Consider the following 25848-nt stretch of genomic DNA (forward strand, 5'->3'; position numbering starts at 1 on the left):
ATAAAGAGGTCAGTTTTTTAGGTGGCTAATAATGTTGACCCTGGTAATTTTTCATTGTTCTGAAATAATTCTGTTATTGTGTGCAAATAGAAAGAATTTACACTTTCTAAAGAAAACTAATATGTTTAGAAATGCTTTGTTGATAGGGGAACATATTTTCACTACTTCTAGGAGTGTAAATTGATTTCCAGGTTCTGAACATTTATTTCTAAGGAATTTAATTGAGTACAAATAATAATAAAAAAAAAAGATCTTGGTGTTTTACTCTTAGGCCTGGCCTCTAGAGAGTTGCATCTACCCACAGCACATTACAGACATCTGGAGAAGCTTCTTTTAATTGGCAGAAAGTTGGTTTTACACAACTGAATCAAAGCTTCTCTGCCAAGTGCTAGCATTTGGTACCGGGGAATTTTTAATTTATCTACATGAAAAACTACATGCAAGGAAATGATGAGCTGTTTTTCAGGGTCTAGTCACTTTTTATAGTATCTACCTTCAGGCCTGAGAAATTGCTTCTAGAAGAGAAGAACTATGGTGAATAATACCAGAGGTATTTTCTCGTCTGCCTTCACAAACATATGAACTTAACTGATATCCCATTCCTTATCTATAGAGTTTAATATGATGCCAGCCCACTCTGAAGCTGTAACAGCTTCTAGGACATCTTTCCGAAAGCTTTACGAGTGTGTTTAAGCGAGTTTTGGACCATTCTTTCAGAAGCACATTTGTAAGGTGAGACACTGATGTTGGATGGGAAGGCCTGGCTTGCAGTGTCCGCTCTAATTCATCCCAAAGGTGTTCTGATGGGTGGAGGTCAGGACTCTGTGCAGGCCAGTTAAGTTCTGGCCACATCTTTATGGACCTTGCTTTGTGCACTGGTGTGTGGTCATGCTGGAACAGGAAGGGGTCATCCCCAAACTGTTTCCTACAATGTTGGGAGCATGAAATTATCCAAAATGTGAAAAGTTCCTTTCACTGGAACTAAGGGGCAGAGACCAGCTACTGAAAAACATAGAAATTTCACAAATGTTTGTAGAAGCAGTCTGCACACCTAGGTGCTTAGTTTTATGACTGAACATGCTCCAAATTTCCCTTTTAAGCTCTAGACTAAAATATGCTGGTTGCTGCGAGCACCCGTCAAAAAACTCCACTAGATGGCATATTTAATTGGGTTATGGCCAAAAAAAGCATACCCAGTACATGACAAGCGGACAGATGGCGCTATCGCTTCAGATATGCTGACTCATACGGCGCACGAAACCGATGGATTTTATCAAAACAAACAGAGCCAGGCCCCCACTCTATCAGCGCACACCGATCCCCGCACTTAACACATGTCTGCACTAAATGTGCAGACATTTAGAAAGCCCAAACAGGGCTTTCTAAATGTCTGCGTAAAATTAGAAATGCACAAAGAAGGATAAAAAAAAAAGGTTTTCACCCTGCAGGAGTGTGAAGGCTGCAAAAACAAAACAGCAGGAAGAAAAAGTTTATTGAAGATGTTACGAACATCTCGGAGTTTATGTAATTTTGGCACGCACTATCAGAGAAGTGGAGGCTTCAGCAGTCAGGAAAAAGAAAAAAAAACACACATGTATTCCCGACAGCTCATTGGTCCAAATTTTCCCTGTGCTGCCACAATACTGCGCACACGTGACCTCGCTGTTTTCACCCAGTTTAACGCGTGTACTTAAAAAGACGGGCACCACCGTTCACCAACACAAGCACGACCATCCCTTCAGCACTCATGCCCGCGAGGTGAGACCGCTGCTGAGGGTGGGACTCGGACACCTGGAAGTGGACCATGGCGGCTGCCACGAGCAGCAACACATCCACAGCCACGCTTCAGATAAAGCACTCCAGTCTCGAGCATACGCGGAAACGCATCGACCCGAGGAGGAGGCAAGCGGCGCTGTCCTTTCTCAGCAACATTTCTCTGGATGGACGGCCCGTGCAGGACGATGCGGGCAGTCAGAGCGAAGGGGAAACCCCGCTGGAAGCTCGGACTAGACAGAGCCTGGTTTCTACGGAGCCCTCGGCGTACGGAGCCGCTGCTGCTGCGGCGGCCGCGGCGGCTGCAGCGGCGGCGGCCACCACCACAGCCACCCAGGCGCTCGCTTTAGCAAACCAGGCTCTCCACGCCAGCAGCAGGGCCAGTTTTGGGACGGGTCCCACTGCTCCCCCCGCCGGTACAGACGCGGAGGGCGACGCTTTTGTGCCCTCGACGTTCAGCTCGCCTTTCTCCGCGGTCCCAGCCTCGACTAGAGGGAGGCTGCAGACGTACACTCAGGGAATCCTACCTGCGACCTACTCCAGGCAAGTCTCCCAGAACTACTGCCCGGAGGGCGGACAGATAGAGCAGCAGAGGTCAAGGTAACTGTGTACACAACGGTTTTACTTCACTGTCTGAGCGCACAACGACCAAAGTTCACTTCTGCACTGCAGGATCTCCATAGTCCTCTCATTAAACTGCACACGAAGGGCATCTTGCAGGCAAACCTTTCTTGTTCACTTCTCTCACCAGCAGAATAGAATAGCCCTTTATTGGCATTGTACATGTACAATGTGGGTGCTCCACAGCAACTGTGCAGGAATGAAATATTAATAGTAGACAGCAGGAATATATACACAATCAAGAGACATATATACAAAAATAGGAGAAAGGCACACATTAGAGAACGAGTTGCAAAGTGCTTGCACACTCACTGTGTGTTGCATATCTGTTAGTATTTCTACAGCACTATGGCACTTTCCAAAATCAGTTTTATTGGATATGTTGTTCCAGCAAGTTCTTAAGGAAATGTTAAGGATGATTGCTTTCCAGACTTCAGACTTTCCTACATCAGTTGTTATTTATTATGTTATGATTTAGAAATGGGGTGTCAAACATAAGGCCCCAGGGGCCATATTCAGCCAGGCAAGGACTCCAATTCGGTGTTGTAAATGACTTGTTGGCCCATGATCTTTGAAACATTTGTCAAACTTATCTCTCGTCAATGATATTGAGCAATTTTAGGCCAGAAAGAACATTTCTGTTAGGGGGTTGAAGCTGCAGTCACTTTCTTGCAAAGTTACTTTTATACATCCTTTTATTTATGAATGGAAAACAATCAGCGACACTAAGAATGTCTTTTTCAAAAGAGATGCAGTAGAAGTTGCAACAAATATCATGTAACAGTTATATAAAGATATTTTAAGTCACCAAAAAAGGACTGGATTCATCATAAGGTACAACACAGGTTATGTTCAATAACGCAGAGTCATAAAGATGCTTGCAAAACAGGTCAGTTCTTTATCTCATATATAACCCCTTCAGAAATCCTGTTGACTGCAGACTGATTATCAATATAAACAGAGGTGTTAGACATGAGAACACACAGAAACATTGGAAATCACTTTTTGGGGCACCGGCCTCACTGCATGGGTCTTGAAAATATGAAGGAGGTTGTTTTTCCTTAAGTTAAGCATCCCTGATTTAGTAGTTTCTCATTGTTGTGTGACAAAAACGGGGGGGCATCCAAATAAATGAACTCTTGGCAATTTTCTTGCAGGTTTCTTATCATCAGCTGTTTTCAAAAGATACTTGCAGGTCTGAGAAATCAGTCTTTCTTGGACGTAACACCAACACAGCGTGAGGAAAAAGTTCAGCTGTATGCTTTACTCCATGCAGGTGCCTGCAGGCTTATGACTCACTGATATGCACAGGGGATGGGGGTGGGGGGCAGATAGTTTTGATCACAAGTCCAACAAACCGTGGAGCTGTGCACCCTTGTTTTCCCCCCGAGGAGAAAATCCAGCATCGCATCTTATTCAGTCTGTTTGTCTTTCTTACATAAATGTTCTCCGGCTCTTTGTCAAATTGTCCTCAGCTTATTTTTAGTGAGTGTCTTGACAAAACTTGGCACACACCTGCTGTCTACTTCATTTCTGTGTGACGTAAACATCCTGTAACTCTACACCGCTGTCCAGCTCCGCATGCAACAGGGGCTTGTTGTTTCACATGAGTGTCTTTTTATTTGCCTTCTTTGTCTACTTTATTTTCACACAAGGGGGAGAGTTTGGAGGTCTCCACCTCGAAGAGGGACGACTGTCGGTGCGGGTCATCTTGTGGTTCTCTCACTGTCAGAACCTGCCATCGGATCTTCTCCGTTCAGAGCCCCCTCGTCTTTTATCCAAATCCTCGCCTCCTTCTGAAGGCCGTGCCAGACTTCTCAGGAAGTTCTGCTTCACAGTGAAACGCTCATGAGCCTAGTTCCCTTTCTTGACCTCACTGAAATTGATTTGTCAAATCAGCTTGTTTGGAATGTCCTAATCTGTACTAATCTCTCTTTTTTTTGCTATATATTTACATAGAGGGGGAAAAAATGCACGACTGACATCATTACATCACTAACACATTTTAACTGGCTTACAGGAGGCAGCATTATTGAACCAAACAAAATATCTAGTAATCAGAGTTGCTGTAATAAAAAGTGAAGTGGTATTGGTTCATATGTTGTGCAGTATTCGCTAGTACGAAAACTTCATTTACCTATAGAACATGCAGATCTCGGTTAAGTTGATCAGGGTGTCATCACATAGTTTGTCCAGCAGAGGGCTTCAGCTCCTGTTTACTCTGCTGTCTGTAGCACAGGTAGCAGAGTAGCATCAGAGCTCATCAATCAGTAGAAAGGGGAATCATCCCCCATGCCACGATATGATATTATCACAGTATTTCACTCTCAATACGATATTATTGCGATTTTTAACTTTTTCCAATAAGCAAGCTGATTTAATGTATTGCAGGAGATTAGCCTTCTTCTTAAAGTATAGTAGCATCACCAGAGTATTTACACACACAATATCGCTATGCAAAATAGCGCCTTACTATGCTGGATTGTTGCCCCATCCCAGTAGAGAAGCAGCGTCTTCACAGTAAGCTGCAGATTAATTTGTGAAATTCATTGCTGATATCATATTTTTATTTTTTCACCTTTAAAACATTGGTATCCAGTATTGGTCGGGCTCCAGATCATTAGAAGCCAAACTTTTCAAATGTTAATCATTACACATCTCAAAGATTACGATAAGCTTTTGCTTTTAAATGCTGGTTTTAAATACTTGGAAGTCAGCTTGTACAAACCTGCCAGCTTTTCATATTTTGTGCTAATAAGCTCAGTACCAGAGAAATACTGAGTTTCAGCCACAGTGTTGCACATGTTGGATCCAGTTTGTGCTTTGACATGTGATGTACCAGCGACCAGTCTGTGTTTTTTACCCCGCCTCTGCTGGGAGAGACTCCATCCCCCAAAGATCCTCAGCTGAATAAGCGGTTAAGAAAATGGATTTGATGCTTCTTATTCTGCTTAGCAAATACAGTCAGAATTTGTTAAAGCCTGACTTTACCCCCTGTTTTTGATATCCGCTCGAAGGACGCCCACATAAAATGAATTCTGATGTCGAGAAATATGCAACCTGCTGATTGAGCGCGGCCATATTCCACCAGCGTGCGGACAGACGAGCACTCTGCACAGTGCCTGGTCTGTTTTCTGAGGGCAGCTGGTGGAAACGTGTACAGAGGTCCCTCGCCGGGAGAGGCAGGATGCCCAAGCTTTCTGAGAAGCAGCTCTGGCTCTCAGCTCTGTATTTTCTGTCCTCCACTTCCTCTCCCAGGGGAATCGGAGACACACTCTCCCCTCAGACTTTTTGGCCTTCAATCCTGCTTTCGTTGAGGAAGCCGAAGAGTCTCTGATGTGCCGCCAAAATAGACTTTCTGAGCCCAAAGCTGCTTTAGACAATATCCTCATCAGAATCTAATGCGTGGAAACGATAGCTAATTTCATATTCCACTCCTCAGCGTTCATCCATCAAGAATCAGCCAAGAGCTGTGCTTTAAATATATAATAGTGAGTACCATCTGGTGCTGTCTGCCTGAGGTGTAGAGCAATGTTCATTATATTGTTTCCCCTGTAAAACACAGGCAGGTTGAGTCTTATCACGTCCTGCGTGGGTTATATTCCCATCACTATTAGATTACCCAGAAACATGTACTTTAAAGTATTTTAACAGGACTTTTTTTTTTTTTTTTTTGCATGTGGAAACAAAACTGTGGCTGGAAAACAAGCAGCACAAGCCACTGTAATGGCTCTCTGGAGTCTTGTGTGTTCGGGTCACATACTTCTGGTTATGGGGCTGATTGTTGTTCGCTGAGGTCATGGTTGGCATAATCTCAGGATTATATAAGAATGCCTCATTTTCCTTCCCTGAATCTTTCGGCGTCTGAGTCGTGGATAAAAGGAAAGCTAATAAAAGCCCCCAAAATTAACCAGGATCAGCCTGTGTGTGAAACGTGTTTTGAAAGTTATTTTGATGTAATTATTGTATTATTATTATTTTTATTATTTTTTTTTTTTATTATTTCCTTTTTTGCCTGTCCATTCCTCGCGTTTGTTGGTACATCCCGTTTGTACTCATTGTACTTTTGAACCTTTCCGGACCAGACAGGCTGAACTCCCCAGACTGCTATTTTTTTTATCACCGTAATCACATTTCCCCTTTTCCTGACTATATTTGTGTGAATAAGCCCACAACATTACATGTATTTTTCACTCAACGACTCAGCAGGAAAATGGAAGACTGTGTCCTATGGCAAGCTGCCAACAGGTCGTACGTGTGAAACCGTTTAATCTCCACATCTAAACAGTCCACTTGAGTTTTATGGCTTCATTGCTTAGCAGGATTATCAATAGCATTCAAAAACATTTTTTTATTATATTGCAGGAGCATGGTGTGCATTTGTAGTGAAAATAATTTAACGGTGTGCCTGACTTCATTCATGAAAAGGTGCTTAAATAAAATCACTTCCCAGGCAACAGTGGCAGGAGTTGTTTTCAGGGACTCTGCTGTTGATTTACACAGACGCTTGTCTGAACCTTCTCACTGGGCCTAGTTAATGCCAGACTGGATGGAAACGGATTGCTCTAACCCTCCTTGGCAGGGTCTGAAGTGAATGAGCAGCCTGTCCCGTGTTATTGTTTCCAGGATTTGCACCAGCCTGGAAAACATCTTTTGCATTAAAAGCACGTCCTGCTGCTGATGTTCATGTAGAGCGGCTAAGTCGAAGTTCAGTTCAGTCGTGAAGTTATGAACTGGCAATGTGCCCTTCAGCTAACAAAATTACTTCTTTTTTTCCTGGTATCAATTCAGAGATTTAGACCGGAAAATGATAAAATTCCATGAAGAATGGAGCAAAAAGACTGCAGTAGACATTATTTTTCATTTAGCACACTCTTTGCAGAGTTTTAAGGGGGGAGGGGGGTTTCTTCCTGTTATAGTCCTACATGCATATGGAGCAGTTGGTAACTTGATTGATAAAATTTGGAAAGAAATGTAGCTCAGAAACTTTCAAGATAATGAAATGAAGCCGGTAACTTGCAGAGTTGTAGGCTTCTAATGCAATTCATTCACTGCTGCACCACATGGTCATAAAGAGAGACTACCAAGACTGTGAGTTTGAAAGCTTGCCTGATTTATCTAACAAAGAAACAAACTCTATCCGTCCCAGTATTATATTAGCTTCAGCTCAAATTTACATTGTCTTGGTGGAATGTGGATTCTATCTTCTCTCTTTTCATGCACGTGGAAGAGCAGTTACAGTAAAGAATAACTTTTTCAGTGTATACATTAGCAATACATGAGGTTAAATTTGAAAAGTGAGTAAAACCTGTTTAAATATTCATTTTGTGACCTTTTTTAAATTTTTTCCTTCATGCGGGCTGTTCTGCAGGCGTTAAAAACAACATGGAAATACCCTTAACACGGGTCTTATTGCTGGAAAACACTGGTTTATTTACACAACCAGGATACACTAGTAGTAGTGGAGGGCTTTTGGAGTCTGGTGTGCGGTTTCTGAGTTGCTAAAATGCTGCAGCTGCAAACAAAGCGGATAAAAGTGGTGAGCAAACCAAAATGGTAATTTGCCGGCCATAATGTCAAAACAAGGAGCTGGAAAAGCCTAAAGTGCTCTGCAACGCTGAAGAGGACTGTACTGTTAATTGATAATTCTCCATATAAAACTATCAACCTGTTTTGAATCGCTAAGAGCTTCATGCAGCATAAAGTAGTTTAATGAATGAAGCGATGCTCAGTAGAGAAGCCTTTACTTTCCTGGGCATCTGCACTCATAGATCCCAAATCACCAAGCCAGTCCATCCCTCAGGGTTATCACTGAAGGAGGATGATGTAAGACTGGCCATAAATCACATGTCACCACTCGTTTGACCCTCACGAAGAGGTCAGGCCAGACCCTTTTATTATGGCCCTTTCAACTCACGCAAACAGGAGACAGAGTTGGTGTCAGCTGCCCACAGGTCTGATCGTTCTTATCATTTAGACTCCGATTTTACTGCTCATGCCTTGTATGAAGGCTTGATGTTTTCCCCTTCAGTTTATGATCATTAGGCCCATTATATTGCGTGCAGAAGGTTAGTCAGTACAAAGGCCTTAAGCTTTTTTTGTCTGCTCCAGTGGCCTGGCTTCTCATGTAAACACTCAGCTCACCCAATCTCCTCTAGTATACACTGTTCACTCAGCCCGTGTTGGATCCTCGAGGACGGAGTCATTTTTTGTTCATTTGTCTGCACGCTCTGTCACTTATTAACCAGCTGCTTTACTTTACACTCTACCGTCTCTCCCTTTGGCCAGCTGAAATGCTCGGTGAGGGGCAAGTGTGTCCGGTTGGACGTATTCGGTTTGTCTTGATGCTGCAGCGCCTTGCAGCACTACAGCACGTCTTGATTTATGAGGAGAATTGGATGCTGCACGATTACAGGCTTTTTCCTGGCTCAGAATGGGCATTTGGGGGGGCCGTGCCTATGCACATAACCATTATCTGTCCTTGTACAGTAAAGTCAAAGTGTGTGCAACCTCTGTTTGACAGAAATGTTTGCATTTTTATGCTAATTAAGACAGTTTGCTCAAGCGATCCAAACCCCAATTAGACGGACAGCTTGCAAATTTCTCTCTGCAGGAAAAAGCCTGCGTTGTATACAGTAGTATGTATATTTACCCTCTTTCTTGATAATGCGAAAGCGGCACTGTTACAGATTTGTCTCCTACGTCATGACAGATAACTCGCTGGGAAAATGTGAGCTTTTTCTTATCTGACCTCTAATACGTTAATTTCCACTACTTTAAATGTAGACACTTTTTTTTTTTTTTTTTTTTGAAGGACGACTAATTGGAGCCGGATCGTGTTGTTATTGTGGTGCTAAACGTGCAATTATAACCTAATTTTGGCACGGCTCAGACCTTCTTAGCTGTCACATGTGGGTTTGTTCTGAAACTGGCAGTTGATCATATAAAAGCGGTCCAGCAGAATTAGACTGTTGAGTCGAGCAACTTAAGTGTGAAATAAAGGCCATCTGTGACAAAATGTGTTACACAAAGTGCTCACAGAGCCAGCTCGTTATCCTCTTAGCAGCTCTGATCCTGGAAAATTCGCTGTGATCCACGCAAGCCTGAGTGGGGGGCGATCGTTGACCACACAGGGGGCACAGTGGCGTTCGCTGACGACAGTTATAAGTCAGCTGTCCAAAACCGGTGTTTGCAAATTAATCTCAGAATTTATAGAAAGGGGTTATAATTGGAAACCACAGTTTAACCTTTGTTCCAGGCCACTGCTGACCACACATATTGTTTTTAAACCTGGGTGTTAAACATTCAACCTTTTTGAGTACAGACTAAAAATATAACATTGACACAGTGGAAAGAGTTATTCAAAGCAAAAGGTAGTTCCTCTTAAAGCTGACTGTTGAACTTGTAAAGTGTTGGTGTGATGTTGATATTTCTTCATATCCCGTAACGTGTAACTTCCCCTCTATGTTCCCCCCCCCAGACGAAGGCTCATCTCTCAGCGCTCATCGCTTGAAACTCTAGAGGACATTGAAGAAAATGCTCCTCTACGCAGGTAAACGCTTTACATGTTCACACTGCTACTACAGTCATGTGGAAAGGGGGAAAAAAAACACCTTCTTTCATTAAGGTTTTACATATCTGGACGTGTTTAAAAACAAAATCGTCACACATTCATTTAATGAAAACAAATTCAAAATACAGAAGCATAGTGTGAAAAACTACGTGCACGGCAGCTTCAGGTAGAAACTTTAGCAGCAATATCTTGATGTATTATTTTCTGTATGACTTTATCAGTCTCTACAAAATTGTAGAGGAAGTTTAGTCCCGTATTCAGCAAATGAAAATAAAATAAACAATAAAAGGTGAATCAAATGGACCATTACGGCAAGGCTGGGATGGTCAGTTTGGTAAAGTAAATCCGTTGGGCATCTTTCTTTGCCTTTAGACAATAATTCTGATGGCAAAAGAGCCAAACGGGACAAGCAAAAAAAAAGAAAAAAAAAAAGAGGAAGTTTAGTCGATTTCAACGCTGACTCAGTTCATTGTTGTTTGCAGGCATTCATTTATGCGCAGGTCCCTCCACCGCATTTTAATCAGGTTGAGGTCTGGTCTTTGACTGGGCCATTGCAACGCCTTTATTCTTTTCTTTTTTTTTTTACCTCAGTGGTTGCAAGTTATCCAGATCCTCTAATTGCAAAAACCACTCAAATCATCACCCCTCTGCCAAACAGCTCAGCTTTGGTCTCGTCTGTCCAAAGGACATTGTTCCAGAAGTCTTCAGCTTTGCAAGAAGGCATTGAGTTAACACACACCCGAGTGCCCCAGACATGCAAATTGCGAAAATGCCTGCTTTTATAGAGGTCCTCACATTTACTCATGATTAATAAAACAAGTATATTTGATTATAACACAACCTGGATGCTGCTTTCCCTCTTAATTCTTATGGCACTTAGGTTTTCCCACAGTGCTTCTTCATATTGGTTAGATTTCCTTAACTAAACAAGGACATGATGCATTTCTGAGGCTGTGTGTAGCCAATTTTAAGGCCTGGTATGTAGAGGTGGGCAGATCAATCTAAATATCGATGGGTATCCGTATCAGTGCTGGTATTGGCTTGATACTAGCACGATAAGATCGATACTTTGTTTCTATCCTCTAAGTTTAGTATGTAGCTCACTGAATTTTGTTCAATAATTTGCTTTTTTGGAAATGGAAAAAATGCAGAAACTTCTGAACTTTTTGTGTTGATCAGATTGTTTGGAGACAGACACTTTTACATCCCTGATCTCCAAAAACCTTGCTTCAAATACACGAAAAACTGAAGTTAATAAAAAGTAAAAATCACAGAGATTTAGGCATCCATTAAAATATGTTCAGAATTTGCAAATTGATGGTGATCATCTCAGAAACCATGACACGCTGCTATCGCCTACATAAGGTACTTTTGTAGGTAAAAGTATCTATATCGGTGTTGGTATCGGCAGTACTGGCTCTGTATTTACCTGGTATGAGTTCGATACCAACATTTATGCGGTAGTATTACTGGTAAGGATTATATGATTTCTTTTTTAAAAAATATGTATAATGTCCCGATATGTAAAACCTTAAAACTAAGGTTTGAAAGGTTTGCTTTCTTTTTACCATTCCTGTGTATTTCTGTCTCAACGCGAGTTGCTTAGCACAGTGTAGTGCGCCCCACTTTGGGAACTGTCTGTTTCTAAGTTTTTTGTTTGTTTTGCATTTCAGATGTCGAACCCTATCGGGTTCACCCCGACCAAAGAGCTTCAAGAAGGTCCACTTCGTAAAGAACATGAGGCAACACGATATGCGCAATGGAAGGTATGAAGCCAAACATCGCCTCCCCGCAGTCGATACAAGTCCTCACTGAATAATGGAGGCTGCCCCAGTCAATGAACTGCAGTTTGGATGTTTCTCACATTACAAGCCACATCGCAGACGAGCAGGCCAGGCCCCGGCCACAGTTTCAGCTTATAGATGGATGCAACTGCCAATCCTGCACGTGCAGAAGAATCTGATGAATTTTGATGTCAATCTTTATTTGATCACTGTCACAAATTCTGTAATCACGCCACAGATCACTCGCTACTAAACTGTAAGATGCTGTAGCATGAATGCAGCACGCAAATCTTTAAATGCAAACAAATTTTGGCAGAAATGTTCTGATGTTGAAGTCGAGGTCAACGTATCTAGGGAGCGTTTCTGTGTAACACTGACGGGGTGACTCTTATTATCACTGCCACTTCGTTTGGATTTAGACGATAGTTCAGTTAGCTTTTATTTATCGGTGATTTGCGTGGCACAATCGTGCTCAGGTGATTTTCAATTGTCTCAAAGTGTAGCTCTATGAGTTAGTCTTCACTTCTTTTATCCAACATTTGGTTGATATGGAGATGGTAGTACAGCATCTTATGTTTAGGCATCAGTGTACCATCTCTGAAATGATTATCCAGTTTTCAGCTGATGTTTAAAGACCCAGCTTTTTGAGACCCTCGTGTGGAGTTTGTTTCCTGATGCTGATTTTTAGTAGTAAGGTTCACCACGTGTCTGCGAGCCCGAGTTAGGAAGCTGGAATTATGAGGTCGTTGTAGTTAATGTCAGATCCGTTCTGCCCGCTGTGCTGTTGACCTCAGGTCATCAGGAAGTGGACTCTGATTGGATGCTTTAGTCATTAAAAATAAGGTCTTGTAACAAATGCATCACTGTTACACACAAACTTAGTGTATGTGCCAAACTGCAAGAAAGACAAAATAACACATAAGAATGTTCAGTTCATCCTGTTACTGCAAACCCTTACCAAGTGTAACCTGTGGATCTTGTCCGATAGATGTTGATTAGCTTGTTTGCCATTTTTGTTTTCGTAGGATAGTCCTTATCAGTGGCAGAAGATCCTTCTATAGTGTATTTTCTGTCCTGCCCTATCGAGATTGTAGCCAAGCGGGGTATGTATCCTACGGCATGCCGAACGTCGTAACGTCCTCCAACCTGTGCTTCCTCTTTCCCTTTGTTTTCCTCATCCCTCTTGTTTTGGTGGATGCATTTTTATCTTAACATGTTAATAAAAATGAACAAAAAAGTAGCCTAACAAGGACTTTAAGGCTTAGATTGTCGCCTAATGCTTGTTGCTTGTGATACTTTTCCCGTGGTGGCTCTTGGGCACTCATCCTTTGTTCAAGTCGACCCATTCTTGTCTGTTGCAGCTGTTGCTGGCTTCGCTATTCAGCATTTAATATTAACCTCTCCTGGTTATTAGAAATGGACGTTTTCGGTGTGTAGTCAACTGATTTTAATTATCCACTGTGCTGACGGACTAGGATTTCTATTGTCTGCACACTCATAGCATGTTATTAACCACTTCTTTTTTAACTGCCAGGGTTTACATGTCTTAGCACCATATATCTTATGTATAGATAATTTTTCCTGCTTTTCTTTTAAAGCAACATAAGCTCTGTGTTGGGGGGTTTAGCTGTTGTATGGCCTTGCTTCTGACGTCCCCCCCCCCAAAAAAACGGTGTGTTTTAGAGGAAGTGAAAGCGAAAGGGCGACAGATAAACACCAGAGAAAACAATGCACAGAAAGAAAAGCAACACACCACTGCTTAGTGAAGAGCGGGGAATTTCCTAAGCCAGCCAATCAGTGCAAGGTCAAGGGTTAATAAACCTCCCGGGGCTCTCCGATAAGCACGTTTCACTGCTTCTTCACGCTAATTGCCCGTTTCCAGCTCGACTTTGGCTGGGTCAGCCAAAACTGAAAAATATTTTATTAGACAACTTGTTACTTAAATTATTTATTTATTTTTAGAGTACATTCAGCAGACTGGTATGCCTTGCATCTTGAGTAATTTTGCAAATGTTAAATACATGGTTAAATCTGCAGCTCAAAGTCCAGCTCAGACTTTTGTAAACTAAGAAGGTGGAGTGCAGTAGGCTTCAGGTGGTTAAACCTCTGGCTGTGGGTCGTCACTGTCTTTTCATGGTCTAATTCTTTGAGTTCAAACACTTCCGTGCAGACTTTGCATGTTTCCTCTTTAGCAGCGCTGGATTCCGATGTTTCTCTGGCACGTTAAGGAACACTTCTGGCATCGGAGTGGAAAAAATTACATGGATCGAATGCGGGATGAATTTCCTCACAGGGATATTTGAAGTTAAAAAAAAAAAAGACTTTGGAATATAATTGGAAGCAGTCACCCTCAACTGTTCCTGTGAACTATAAAGTATTTGTAATGGGGTCAAAGTTGTTTAAGCTGTGGCTATTTTTACTTTCTTGACGCTGAATTTCGAAGCATGGGTGACGAGCACTTTGCAAGAATTTCACCAATACTAACATACAGATGTTTGGAGCCAGTGGTTCCTATTCGTGCATGCTACTGAGCAGCTTTTCCTATTGTCTCCTTTCATTTCTCTGTATTCTCAACCAAATGAAGCAAAACCTTTTTATTTTGTGGATGGCTTCATAGAAAAGCTCTCTCCCTAGAAAGCTTTCCATCTCTTCTTTTTTTTCCCCTTTCTTCTTTGATTTTCACTGTTCTGTAAGAGGTCCACTGCCTGGGGATCTCCGTGTCTACGATGCATCTGTCATCATCGTGTCCTGCCGTGCCTGTCTGCCAGATAACGCTGTTTTCATTAAAACAGATTGGCCCCACATGTCAACAAAACACTGGCATAGTCATGTGAGGACCCGCCGTGTGTTAATGCTTCGTGTATGAACGACATTTTAAAGAGAACGCAAGACAAAGCAAAGGAAAGATAAGGCAGCCGCAGAAAAACAAGACGGTGTTCAACCTCTACTTTCTGCCGCCGCTGTGAAATGTTGCAACAGTACAAATATTGAGATAAGGCTGAAGTTAATGTAACACAAATACAGGTGGAAATTTATCTGTCAGCAAACAGGCCACATTTTAATAGCTGTGGACTTTATTTCAACCCAAGGAAAAATGGGAAAACATGAATATCAGCTCCTGCTTAGAGCTTTTTAATTTTCTACCAATCTTTTAATCACAAATCGCTGGAAAGAGTTAGCCTTCAGCTTACCATCAGTGTTATCAGTTATTCTTTGTGGCAGACTGTAAATGAAGTGGACTGCAGGCATGTAATCTTCTCTGCCACTGTACACAATCTAAATTAGCTTTTACTGACAGCGACCTAAAAATATCGCATCAAGTTAAATCTTAGCAGTAAACAGTGTTTACTTTAATTATTGTATATTTGATTTGGGCCATGTGTCGGTCAAGCTCCACCGACACACTTCCCTCTTTGGCCATCTGTTTTCTGCTTCAGGAGAGCTTTTGACCTCCTACAAATCTCCCACAGCAGTATGGCATTTCAGGCAGCAGCTGAGTTTGAAGAGGCTTGCCTGCTAGAACGAAACCGTACTCTCCTCCGTCCTGCCTCCCAAGGGCGCACTTTATTACTGATTGCCCCGAGATGCACCCAAAGACACGAGCGGTTACAGAAACTAGGCCAGCTGATGAGCTCAGATCGATGCAGGACCCAAATCTGTGAAATGGAGAGTGTGTAAGTGAAGAGGTGAGCTAGAACAGGCCTCTGAAAGATTGCTAAGGAAAAGGCGTTTAAAGAAGCTGCAGGAAAACTTTGTATCGTGAAAGATCTGTTTTAAAAAAAAAAGTCTTGTGCTCGTTAGGGATGCAAAGCTGGAAGGAGGGCGTCAGCGGCATCCTTCGGGAGGCGCCAGGGAGATGGTGATTGGGCTGGAGGGAGTGGAGTTGGGAGCAGATGGAAAGGTGAGAAACCAGCAAATATGTATATGTGTGGTGGATCAATATAGTTTACTGGGATAATTCACTGGATACGAAAAATATCTTTTAACAGGAAAGTAGATATCAAAACACATATCTATTTACTTTAGGAAATTAGACCCATCCACTGTCTTGCAAAACAATTTACTGCATACGACTGTTCAGAAGTCTTAAACCACCACTCATTTCTTTGTATCTTGTTTCCAAAAGTCAGACTTTGGTATAACTTTTAAAGCGGTCTTCATCAAAAGTTGGACAGGCTTCTGAAGGTCTTTTAAAGTTTGTCTTTAAAAGGTGGCTGTAGCTCAGGAGGTAGAGCTGGTCACCTACTGATTGGAAGGTCGGTGGTTCGATCCCTGGCTCCTCCAGTCTGCATGTCAAGTATCCTTGGGCAAGATACTAACCCCAACTTGCTCTCCGATGCATCCATCGGAGTATGAATGTGTATGAATGTCGTTAGAAAGCACTAAGTGTAGATAAAGTGCTTGTGAGAATGGGTGTGATTGGGTGAATGAGGCATGTTGTATAGAGCGCTTTGAGTACTCCGTGAGAGTAGAAAAGCGCTATATAAGAATCAGTCCATTTACCATAAAAAGGCACCTAACTCGAGGGTGTCGTCGACAAATACCCAACAACTTTGCAAAGTCTCTTTAGGAACTTTGTTATGAGCGCCTTACTTTTTACAAAACATATAAATTGTTCTCATTTCTTTATTTGGATCTACAAGAAAGCCAAAGATAACACAGCTTGAAAGGTATAAAATAGTATTTTTACACCAACAAGGGGATTTCAAAAGAGCTACTAGCCAGAAACTCAAAGACAAGGCCTGAAGAAATGAGTAAAAATGCAATCTAGAGCTGCATCGGTCCCTTCAGTTGATCCATATACTATTTGCTAAAATTGTGTCAGTGAAAGTCTTTGCATCAAGCCATTTTTAGGGAAAGGAAACTGGGAGAAAGGGCCAAAATACACAGGAACAGGACTGAAGTCATCTGCAACAGGTCTTATGGAGTAATTAATCCATTTTTTGTTTGGTTGTTTGTTCAAATCATCGTCTTTATGTACAAAGGTCAGGACAGAGGTATAACAGTGAGTGTCTACAGCTGTCTGTAAAACATGGTGGAGGCTCTGTCATGGTTTGAGTCTGCATTTCAGCCAGTGGTGTTGGAGATCTTATCAAAACTGATGGAATTATGAATGCATGAAGTGCAGTCAGATGTTGATCCTGGCCTTCCCAGAGTCAGAACCTCAACATTTTTGAAGCGGTGTGTGATCGTCTCAACAGAGATTGGTAGCCAACATCCAAAGAAGAGCTTTGAATGTCCTTCAAGAGGCCTGGAGAACTGTATATATGTTTTAGCAAACATTTCTCATTTTTCCAGCAAAATGTAAAGAAATGAGGGGTGGATCGAGACTTGTGCACATCATTGTACATACAGAAAGGCCAAAAATGGTTAAGGTTGGCTAAAAATGGCACATTAGCATCGTAATAGTTCAGAAGTGTTGTACTGTTGATGGAACATTAGCTAGCAAACTAGCTTGTTAGTTGCTACAGAAGCTAGAATTTTATAAAGGTTTCTCCTCACACAAATTACTTCCATTTAAATATTAATGTTGGTTATAAACGTTGTTTAGTTTTCATAAATGAGGAAAATGAAGTGAAAGGCTTTTATTTTTTGATGCTTAGCGAGCTGATTTTTTTGTAGAACCCTGTGCAATGAGCCTTTTTCTGGGCACTATTTTGCTGTCAGGGGAGTCCAAACGCCCCATGTGCAATTAAGCACATTAATAACAACTGCATTCCTTTTAGCCAAGTCAGTTCCAGTCTCTTGTTATTGTGTGTGATGTCTCATGGGTACGTTATACTGGGACACTGTTAGTGCTAATAGTTATTTGTGGTCCTCTTGTGCTGGAAAACGGATCTGATAACATTAATAGGTCGAACGGGTTTAACATCAGAGCGAGCAAGTCTTTTTTTGGCTCTACTGAATAGACATAATAATTTGTATCTGTGTTTGCAGACTGTGTCGTACACCCAGTTCCTGTATCCTACTTATGTGCTGGGTGGCCGAAGAAACACAATCGACTCCACCTCGTCCTTCTCTCAGTCTCGCAACGCAAGCCACCGCAGCCTCAGCTTGGCCCGAGCCAACAGCAACCAGAGCAGCTTAGACACAGGTTGGTTCATCCTGAATGTTTGCAGGCCTCACCTTTTCATCATTTACTACAGTTGGGTCCACATGTTTGGACAATGAGGGCTTGTTTTTTTGGGGGGGCAATTTTGTCTCTGTACACCACATCAGTTTATTTTAAATCAAGATGTGATTGAAGTACAAACATTAAGCTTTAATTCAAAGGGTTTAACAAAAGCCTTGCACATCTTTCAGAGGCACAAAATTAATTGGACAGCTCACTGACGAGCATTTCTTGGCCAGGTGAGACCCTGTTATTCACGACAAACTGATTAGATAAAACGTTTGGAGCTGAATCAAAGTACTGAACTTGCATTTGGTAGCTGTTCACTTTCAATATGCAACTCTCAATATAAGGTCCAAAGATATGTCAGTCAAAGAGAGAGAGAGGCCATAATTAGGCTAAAAAGAGAGAGAGAGCAAAAATCTGGCTCATTGTTAAAAAGAAGCGTTTCACCGGCCAGATCAGCAACAGCTACACATAAAAACAGGAAGCATCTAAACAAACCTAAAAGAGCTCGCACAGTTCAAAAGAAAAATCTTGAACGCAAGATTTCCTCATATCAGAATAATGTACAGAATAATAATAATAATATTCGAATAAAGTGAAAAGAAACGGTCTGTGATTCAACGCATACCACATTACCTGCTAAATGTGCTACAGGACGTGTTGTGTTGTGGGCTTGTATGGTTGCCAGTGCAACTGGACCACTAGTGTTTGTTTATGATGTGAGCGCTGATAGCAGCAGCAGGCTGGATTGTGACGTGGCCTGGGCTATACTCTCTGCTCAGATTCAGCCAAACGCTGCAGAACTGATGAGACGACGCTTCTCACTACAAGTGGATAAGGATCAGTCAGCCACCTGATTGTTTGAGCCTCTGAAAGTGGAGGACTACGAATAAAAATGGCTGTTAATTCCTAAACAGTTATAACTTTATTTTATTTGCTTTGTTTATATGTAGAAAAACAGTCAGTTGGAGCAAATTTGCCTCTTTTAATAATTTAAGTTACTTTAATTCAAGTCATTTCTTCACTTTGTATGGCAACTATTTCTCCCAGTCTTGTATTTTTCTTCCATTTTCAGTCTGTATGTGAGTTTTTCAACCATAATCACCTGCTGTCTATAGCTCAGTGTAATTCCTAAACATTTAAAGCCAATTTTTTTTTGGTAAACTCCTTGAATTAAAGTCCACATTTCAGTCACATCATGATTATTTGATCTTAAAATGCTCTGTGTTGGTGTACAAATACAAAGATAGTCTCACCGTCCGAGCACTTTTGGCCCTAACTGTATATTTTTATTGAAAAAAGAAATGCATGAAATTCTAAATCTGGCTCAACCTTCGTTGTTGTCTGTGTGGAAATTGCAGGGAATGATTTCGGGGACTTTCGCGAGTACGACCCTAATCTGCTGGACGACCCACAGTGGCCTTGTGGTAAACACAAGAGAGTCCTCATCTTCCCCTCCTACATGGTGAGAAAATACTAATCTAATACATCACAATCACAACAGCAGCAGCAACTGCTGCTTCATAGCCTCTTGAGAGCAGAAAGGAATGGTTGTTTTTATTCGCAGCTTCATTTGCTTTGAGATGTTTTGTTAAAATGTTCAGAAATATCTCACTGGTATTTTTTATTTAATTTTTTTTATCATTCTGGGCTTCTGTGCTCAGTTTTCCCACCACAACAGAGAACAATAAAACCGGAAATATTTGTCTAAGGGTTCCTTCACCAAAAATAAAAATAAAAAATCCTCAGTTTTATCTGCTTATTTAGTCTTTATCAGCAAGGTCACTGGATGAGACGCTCTCCCAGTATTTTGGGCCTGAAAGGATGCAGATACTTTATCTCTGTGTAGTTGGCAGTAGCTATTAAAGAGCTACTGTGGCTCTCCCTCAACACTAATCATTCTTTTTACTTTTCCGGAAAAGCGCGGATGTTTTATTGTGGTTTGAAAAGGGGGGAAAAAAACAAAACAGCCGGATTCCCTCCTCATTCTTTCCGGGATTCAGTTTTCTCTGTGGAGACTGGCAGAATGCACAACGAGTACTGACATAGTTGAAATGTTAGTCAAGGCCAGGCTTTTTTTTGTCCTCTCTTCCTCCAATTACTCTTGACAACAATAGCTATTGTGTTTACTACCGCAATGGAAGCAGTGAATTCTCAGCACTTCAGGAATTGGACACAGGCTGCTTGGGAGACCTGACTCTCTAGCTTTCAGGTTCAAACAGGGGATAAAATTATCTGTTGAAAGTCTTCTTTGTATTTCTGGCGACGTTGCATAGTAAATGGGTTACACCCAAGGAAGGTTCCCTTTTGTTACACTTAACATTGCTTCAATCAGCTCTAAAACCACAAATTCACCATCCCAGAGCAACAAAAAACAATTTTTTTTATGGACCTTTAATCCTGGGATTAATAGACAGGCCTCGACAGGGATCGAACTCCTAGCCCAAACTCGCACCCACACATTAAGCTCTCCCAGTGTGACTCAGTGCTTGTTATGGCATGCTTTGAGTATGATCTGCTTAAGGATTGTTTAACAGACATTAGAAAGACAATAGAAAGGCAAATAAGAAAATCTATAAACTATATAAAACTGAAAACTAAGATTTAATGCTAAAATAAAGATGCAGAGAAACTGAAAATCCTGCTTTTAGCAGCAGAACCATCTGTGTGGGATTGACTGCTAAATAGTTTGTGGTCATCATGATGAATTAAGATTTGGCCAAAGACATCAGTTTATCTTGTTACTGTCTTTTAATGCTACTTTTTGTGACACGGAGCAATTTTTAAAAAACATTTACAGTCTTGGTTTTTTAAAAAAACAAAAAAAAAACAACCCAAACAAACCACACGCTCTTTCACGGTTTCTATGGTTTTATGTGTCAGGACGTAATAAAATAATTAATCTGGTCTCTACTAGATTCTAAAATCATTTCATATGCAACCTCAGACGAACAACATATTATATAATGTCATTATTTATTTAACGAAGGCAAAGTCAAAATGCAGAAGCAGTGTGTGAAAAATTAAATACACCCTCACTGCTTCCATAGGAATTAAGAGGGAAAGCAGCAGCCAGGTGCTGCTACTCTAATGCACTTGACGGCTGATTCTCAGCAGGTGTAAACACCTACAAAAGCTAAAGTTTTGGCAGTTTGCTGGCCTGGAGCATTTAGGTGTGTGCTAACACAATGCTGATGAGGAAAGTCGCCAGCAATGGTCTTAGAGAAGCCTTTCCAAATAATTTGAAGTGCTACAGTGAGAAAGATTACTCATTAAGTGTAAAACGTTCAGGACAGCTGCCAATCTTCCAGCGAGTGGATGTCCCAGCAAATTCACCCCAAGGTCAGAGCGTGCGTTGCTCAGAAAAACTGCAAAAAATCCAAAAGCTACAGCTCAGACTCTACAGGCGTTGGTTAATGTGTTAAATGTTAAAGTTACTGACAGTACAATTAGAAAAAGATTGAACAAGTTTAGCTTGTTTAGAAGACTTCCCAGTCATGCCAGGAGAGGATGGACGAGACATCATTGGAAATTCTTGTGGTTGTTGTTTTGTTTATTTGTTATACTGTGGTGCTGTGCATTGTGGCCACACACCTACTGCCATACTGCCAACTGTCTGGCACGGTGGTGGCGGGGTGATGATTTGGGCTGTAGGACAAATTGGGTCATGCAACAGGACAGTGATGCCAAGCACAGCAGCAAATCTACAACAGCATGAGTGAAACTGAAAACAAAGTATTGCAACCGCTCAAAGTCCGGACCTCAATCCAACTGAAATACTGCCGCAGGACCTTGAGAGAGCTGCGCATAAACAAAAGGCCACAATCTTCAATGAACTGCAGCAACACCATAAAGACGAGTGGGCCAAAGGTCCTTCACAACTTTCCAGAGAGACTGAAAGCGGTTACTTCAAGTTATTGCTGCTCTGCAACTACACCTTTTCTTCAAATAAATATTGACACAGTATAATGTATCATGTGTGGTTGTTTTTCTGAGGTTGTATTTATCTAATTGTAAGGATGGAATTATTTTTTTTATTATGTCCTGATACATGAAACGTTGGAATTGAAAGAATGTGGACTGTAGACTGAAATACAGTCAGACTTCATCTTTCAAAGGAATTTGTTCACATTAGAAAAGATAAAATATCACCAGTGATAGAGGTGACAGCAGTGATGTGTTAGAAATAGTTACTCGATTGAAAGTGTGGTCATTTTGACACCACCTCTGGTTTTCCTCTCCAGACTACAGTCATTGAATACGTGAAACCCTCTGACCTCAAAAAGGACATGAATGAAACCTTCAAGGAAAAATTCCCACACATAAAGCTGACACTCAGCAAAATAAGGAGGTAAAAAAAACACGACACAACATATATTCACCTTAACAGAAGCTCTTTTGTTTTCTTTACCAACTTCTTTCTCTTCATTTTTCCTTCCTTGTTCTTTTTTTTTTAACTCTCTGCAGCTTGAAAAGGGAGATAAGAAAACTGGCTCAGGATGAGTGTGGATTTGAGGAACCGACGGTGGCCATGGCTTTCGTCTACTTTGAAAAACTCGTTCTTCAAGGCAAACTAAACAAGCAGAACCGTAAACTCTGCGCTGGAGCTTGTGTCCTGCTGGCAGCCAAGATCGGGGGTGATCTGAAGAAACAGGAGGTCAAACTTCTTATAGATGTAAGCTTCCTCATGCACACGTCCAACCCCAATATTTAATTACAGTACAAGAGATTAAAGGGTCAGTTCACTCAAATCAAAAGCTGAGGGATTTCTTTCCGAACATTTGAGCATCATTTTTCACTGCTCTCAGTGACAGAGTCCACTGGGCTGGGTGTGGGTAGCAGATGAGGCAAAATCGATCCCTCAGGGTTCAAGTATAACTTTAAACAGGCTGCACAACATAACATAATGAAATAAAATCATCTGTAATAAGCGGTCTACAAGAAAGTGTTTCCAAAACTTACTAATGTTTAATTGACCTGAAAAAAAATAGTGAGAACAGGGCCTGAAGCTCGAATCTCATAAATAGGAGAGCTTTTTGTTTTTCCCCCCCTACAGAGTAACACATTGCTAGTCTCAATGCTTTAACAACTGCTTTGTTTAACTGGGAATCCAAGGGAATTAGTGTTGAACCCTTAACCTCTGGTTGGGTGTGGTAAGATATGTGCTGAGTTGCACCTGGCAACCTGGTACCTGGATGCACACCCCACCCAGTTTCCCAGGGTCCTAAAGTCCACCTCACATTACCACATCGGCATAGTAAAAACAAACCTTTTAAATGTTTTTAGTTTTCAATGTGTTTAAGCTCAAAAAAAGTGCAGTTTCAGGTTTTCAATTTCAAGTGAATAAAACAAGTGGATCGTATGATTATGAGTGAAGGAAATATTTAATATATAAAGCCCTGTTAGAGTAGCAAATGCTCCTCTTTTTGTGACCATTTGTTGGCTTCTTGCACACGGTGACTAAATATAAAGCCGTCACTTTCACACTTCTGAGCCAAGTGTGCTGTGAGCAGTGCAGGGCCAGGTGTTACAACATCCAGGGTTAAAAATAAATAAATAAAAATAAGAAGGTGCGGATTATGAGTCGAGAAACTTTTCTTTTTTTTTCCTTTCACACTGACTTGCTTTATTTTTCTGCCAGAAACTGGAGGAAAGGTTCCGAGTGAACCGCAGAGAGCTGATAGCCTTCGAGTTCCCCGTGTTGGTGGCGCTGGAGTTTAATCTGCACCTGCCAGAGCACGAGATCATGCCCCACTACAGACGCCTCCTGCAGACCTCCTAGCATTGGTGATCCATCAGGAGGACGACCGCCAGGTTCTCCTTCTGATCTCCCGGCTCTCCACAGTTACCACAGTATCCATCCTCTGTCTTCTCTCCTCGTCTCTGTTTGATCACTTCAAGGTACCTCTGGCTGTTGGCGAGCCGCAGCCACTGATCACTACAGACAGCCCGCTTCCCCTCATTGGACCAACATCAGCCAAAGGGACACGTGTTTTTAAGCAAACTTTCCTCCACTGTTTGACTTCTGCATTCGGCATCACTACATGGACTGAAAGAAAAGGGTTCAACCGTCTGCAAGCAAGCTGGTTTTTCTAGTTTGCATCTCTCACATCTCATCCTTCATCATTTTGTATTCTTAGTCCTCATGTTGACACGAGGCTCTTTTTAAAAAAAAACAACTGAATCTGATAGTGATCTTTGTCAGTTAAAACAATCAGTGATTGTAACAATTTGATCCTTTCTTTAATCTTTTTGTAACCTTTTTATGATTGGTTGCCTCATGAGCTGCATACAGTTTAAACAGAAGCCTTTTTAAGAGGCTGGTTTTGTGGCTGGACTGTTATTCCTCAGCGTGAATCATCTTTTCATTAAAAGTGCACTTTTTTTTTTTTTTTTTAAAAGACACTGGGCTTGAGAACTAACCCTGAAGTTGCCCCTGCTGAAAAGTATGCGGTCTTCGTAAGCACCGTACAGAAGCTGGAACGGACCGTTCAATTTTTATTTTCTCTCTCTTATGGTTTATTCACAATTTTCCAACCACAGTCTGCATGAAAAGTATTGATTCTTTGTACGCAGGTACCTGCAGAGAAGTTTTGACTTCCTATTTTTCACTGAAGTGTTCCATTCATTTTTCTACCAGTCAGACGCTTGCTACAGACCGTCTTTTATCAGAGTTGAATTTTCTGTGCTCTATGTTAGAGTGTATCGCTAGCACGTTTACAGTGCTTTAACAGATGCTTGTTCCGAGGACACGCCATTGACCAGTGATCAGGATCAGCAGGATGCTCGGGTGCTGAGAGGACATGCCAGTAACTATAAGTGTGTTTGAGCCCTACAGGCTGCATAGATGCATCTCTTTAGCTGACCTCTGACCTCTCTCTGATCTCTGCAGAGGGGGAAAAAATCCAGGCAAAATCTCACGTGGGATCTAGTCATAGATCAAACATTTAACTTGAATCATCATTTGATTTGAAATCTACGATGTTTTTTATTAAAAAACAAAAAAGTACTGAACATCTCGACCGGTGCGACCACTTAAAGGTGATTCATTCCATTTTTCTGGCATGTCACTTTCACACCTTAATCCTTTTGTTTCCTACCTTGCACTTGTCTCGCACACTACCACAGAGTGTTCCACTGAATCAGAAGCTGAGGCGACAGAGAAAGATAGTATTTGATGCTGCTCAGAGCATTATGAGCTTAAATGATCACGAGACTAAACCAAACCACATTTGATTGTCTTGATTCAAAGTTGGGTAAAAAAGCTGAGCTTATTTTTGTTTGCAAGCCCAAAGACGTTGCTGTAAGATGCACACTAAATGCTCCGCGAGGAAAGGCTCACGGGTGACTCGTGTTACCTGTGTGTGTTTGTAAATAAATTGCTTTGCTTGTCAATCAAAGATTTAGTTAGTGGTGTGTGTCTCTTTGTTTTCCAGTAAGATTAAAATTCTTTAGTCATCAAACCTAAGATTGTTCAGACATCTAATAACAGGTCTTTTTTTTTAATTATAGAAAATTAATGCTTTATGAACAAATAACCTTATGAATGTTTCCAGCTAGAAATATTACATTCAACCATGCTAATAATTACACCTACTTACCATGTTAGCATAGTGACCATAGTTGCAGCACCCCATTAGACCCCATTCATGTCTCGCCCTCTTTCCATTTGCGTTTCGTAACTACTGCTTTAATTTAAAAATAAATAAATCAAACAAAAACAAAACATCTAGCCACCTTATTGTAAATTTTTTTTACCATCATATAAACCTGATAAACCAGGTCCTCCCATGGTTTTCAGGCTCAGTGTACCATAATTTCATGCTTAACCAGTGCAAACCGTCCATTTGAAACAGACCTGAAAGCTTTCTCTTAGTGTTGCACTGATGCAGGATATAGTCTACAATAGGCCTGCATGCCAAGATACATTAATCATGTTGTGATGCAAGCTACACTTATTGCATACTTGACCTGAGCTC

The 25848-nt window shown here is 41.4% G+C and overlaps 1 protein-coding gene across 3 annotated transcripts; it reads left to right on the plus strand.

Moving 5' to 3' along the window:
- Positions 1 to 1633: 1633 nt before the first annotated feature.
- cables1 (Cdk5 and Abl enzyme substrate 1) lies at positions 1634 to 25269 on the plus strand. Of its 3 annotated transcripts, none has more exons than XM_003437851.5 (10): positions 1634 to 2373; positions 9875 to 9946; positions 11641 to 11733; positions 12777 to 12854; positions 15553 to 15652; positions 17689 to 17845; positions 19231 to 19334; positions 22114 to 22220; positions 22337 to 22544; positions 23511 to 25269. In XM_003437851.5, exons 1-10 carry the CDS (start codon positions 1805 to 1807, stop codon positions 23649 to 23651), a joined length of 1629 nt encoding a protein of 542 aa, XP_003437899.1. In that variant the 5' UTR covers positions 1634 to 1804; the 3' UTR covers positions 23652 to 25269. The 3 variants fall into 3 exon arrangements, with proteins under 3 accessions (XP_003437899.1, XP_005476518.1, XP_005476519.1); XM_005476461.4 differs by having other exon boundaries at positions 1640 to 2316; XM_005476462.4 differs by lacking the exon at positions 12777 to 12854 and having other exon boundaries at positions 1641 to 2373.
- The last annotated feature ends 579 nt before the right edge of the window (positions 25270 to 25848 follow it).

The sequence above is a fragment of the Oreochromis niloticus genome, linkage group LG18 (assembly GCF_001858045.2).
Source record: "Oreochromis niloticus isolate F11D_XX linkage group LG18, O_niloticus_UMD_NMBU, whole genome shotgun sequence".
NCBI lineage: Eukaryota > Metazoa > Chordata > Actinopteri > Cichliformes > Cichlidae > Oreochromis > Oreochromis niloticus.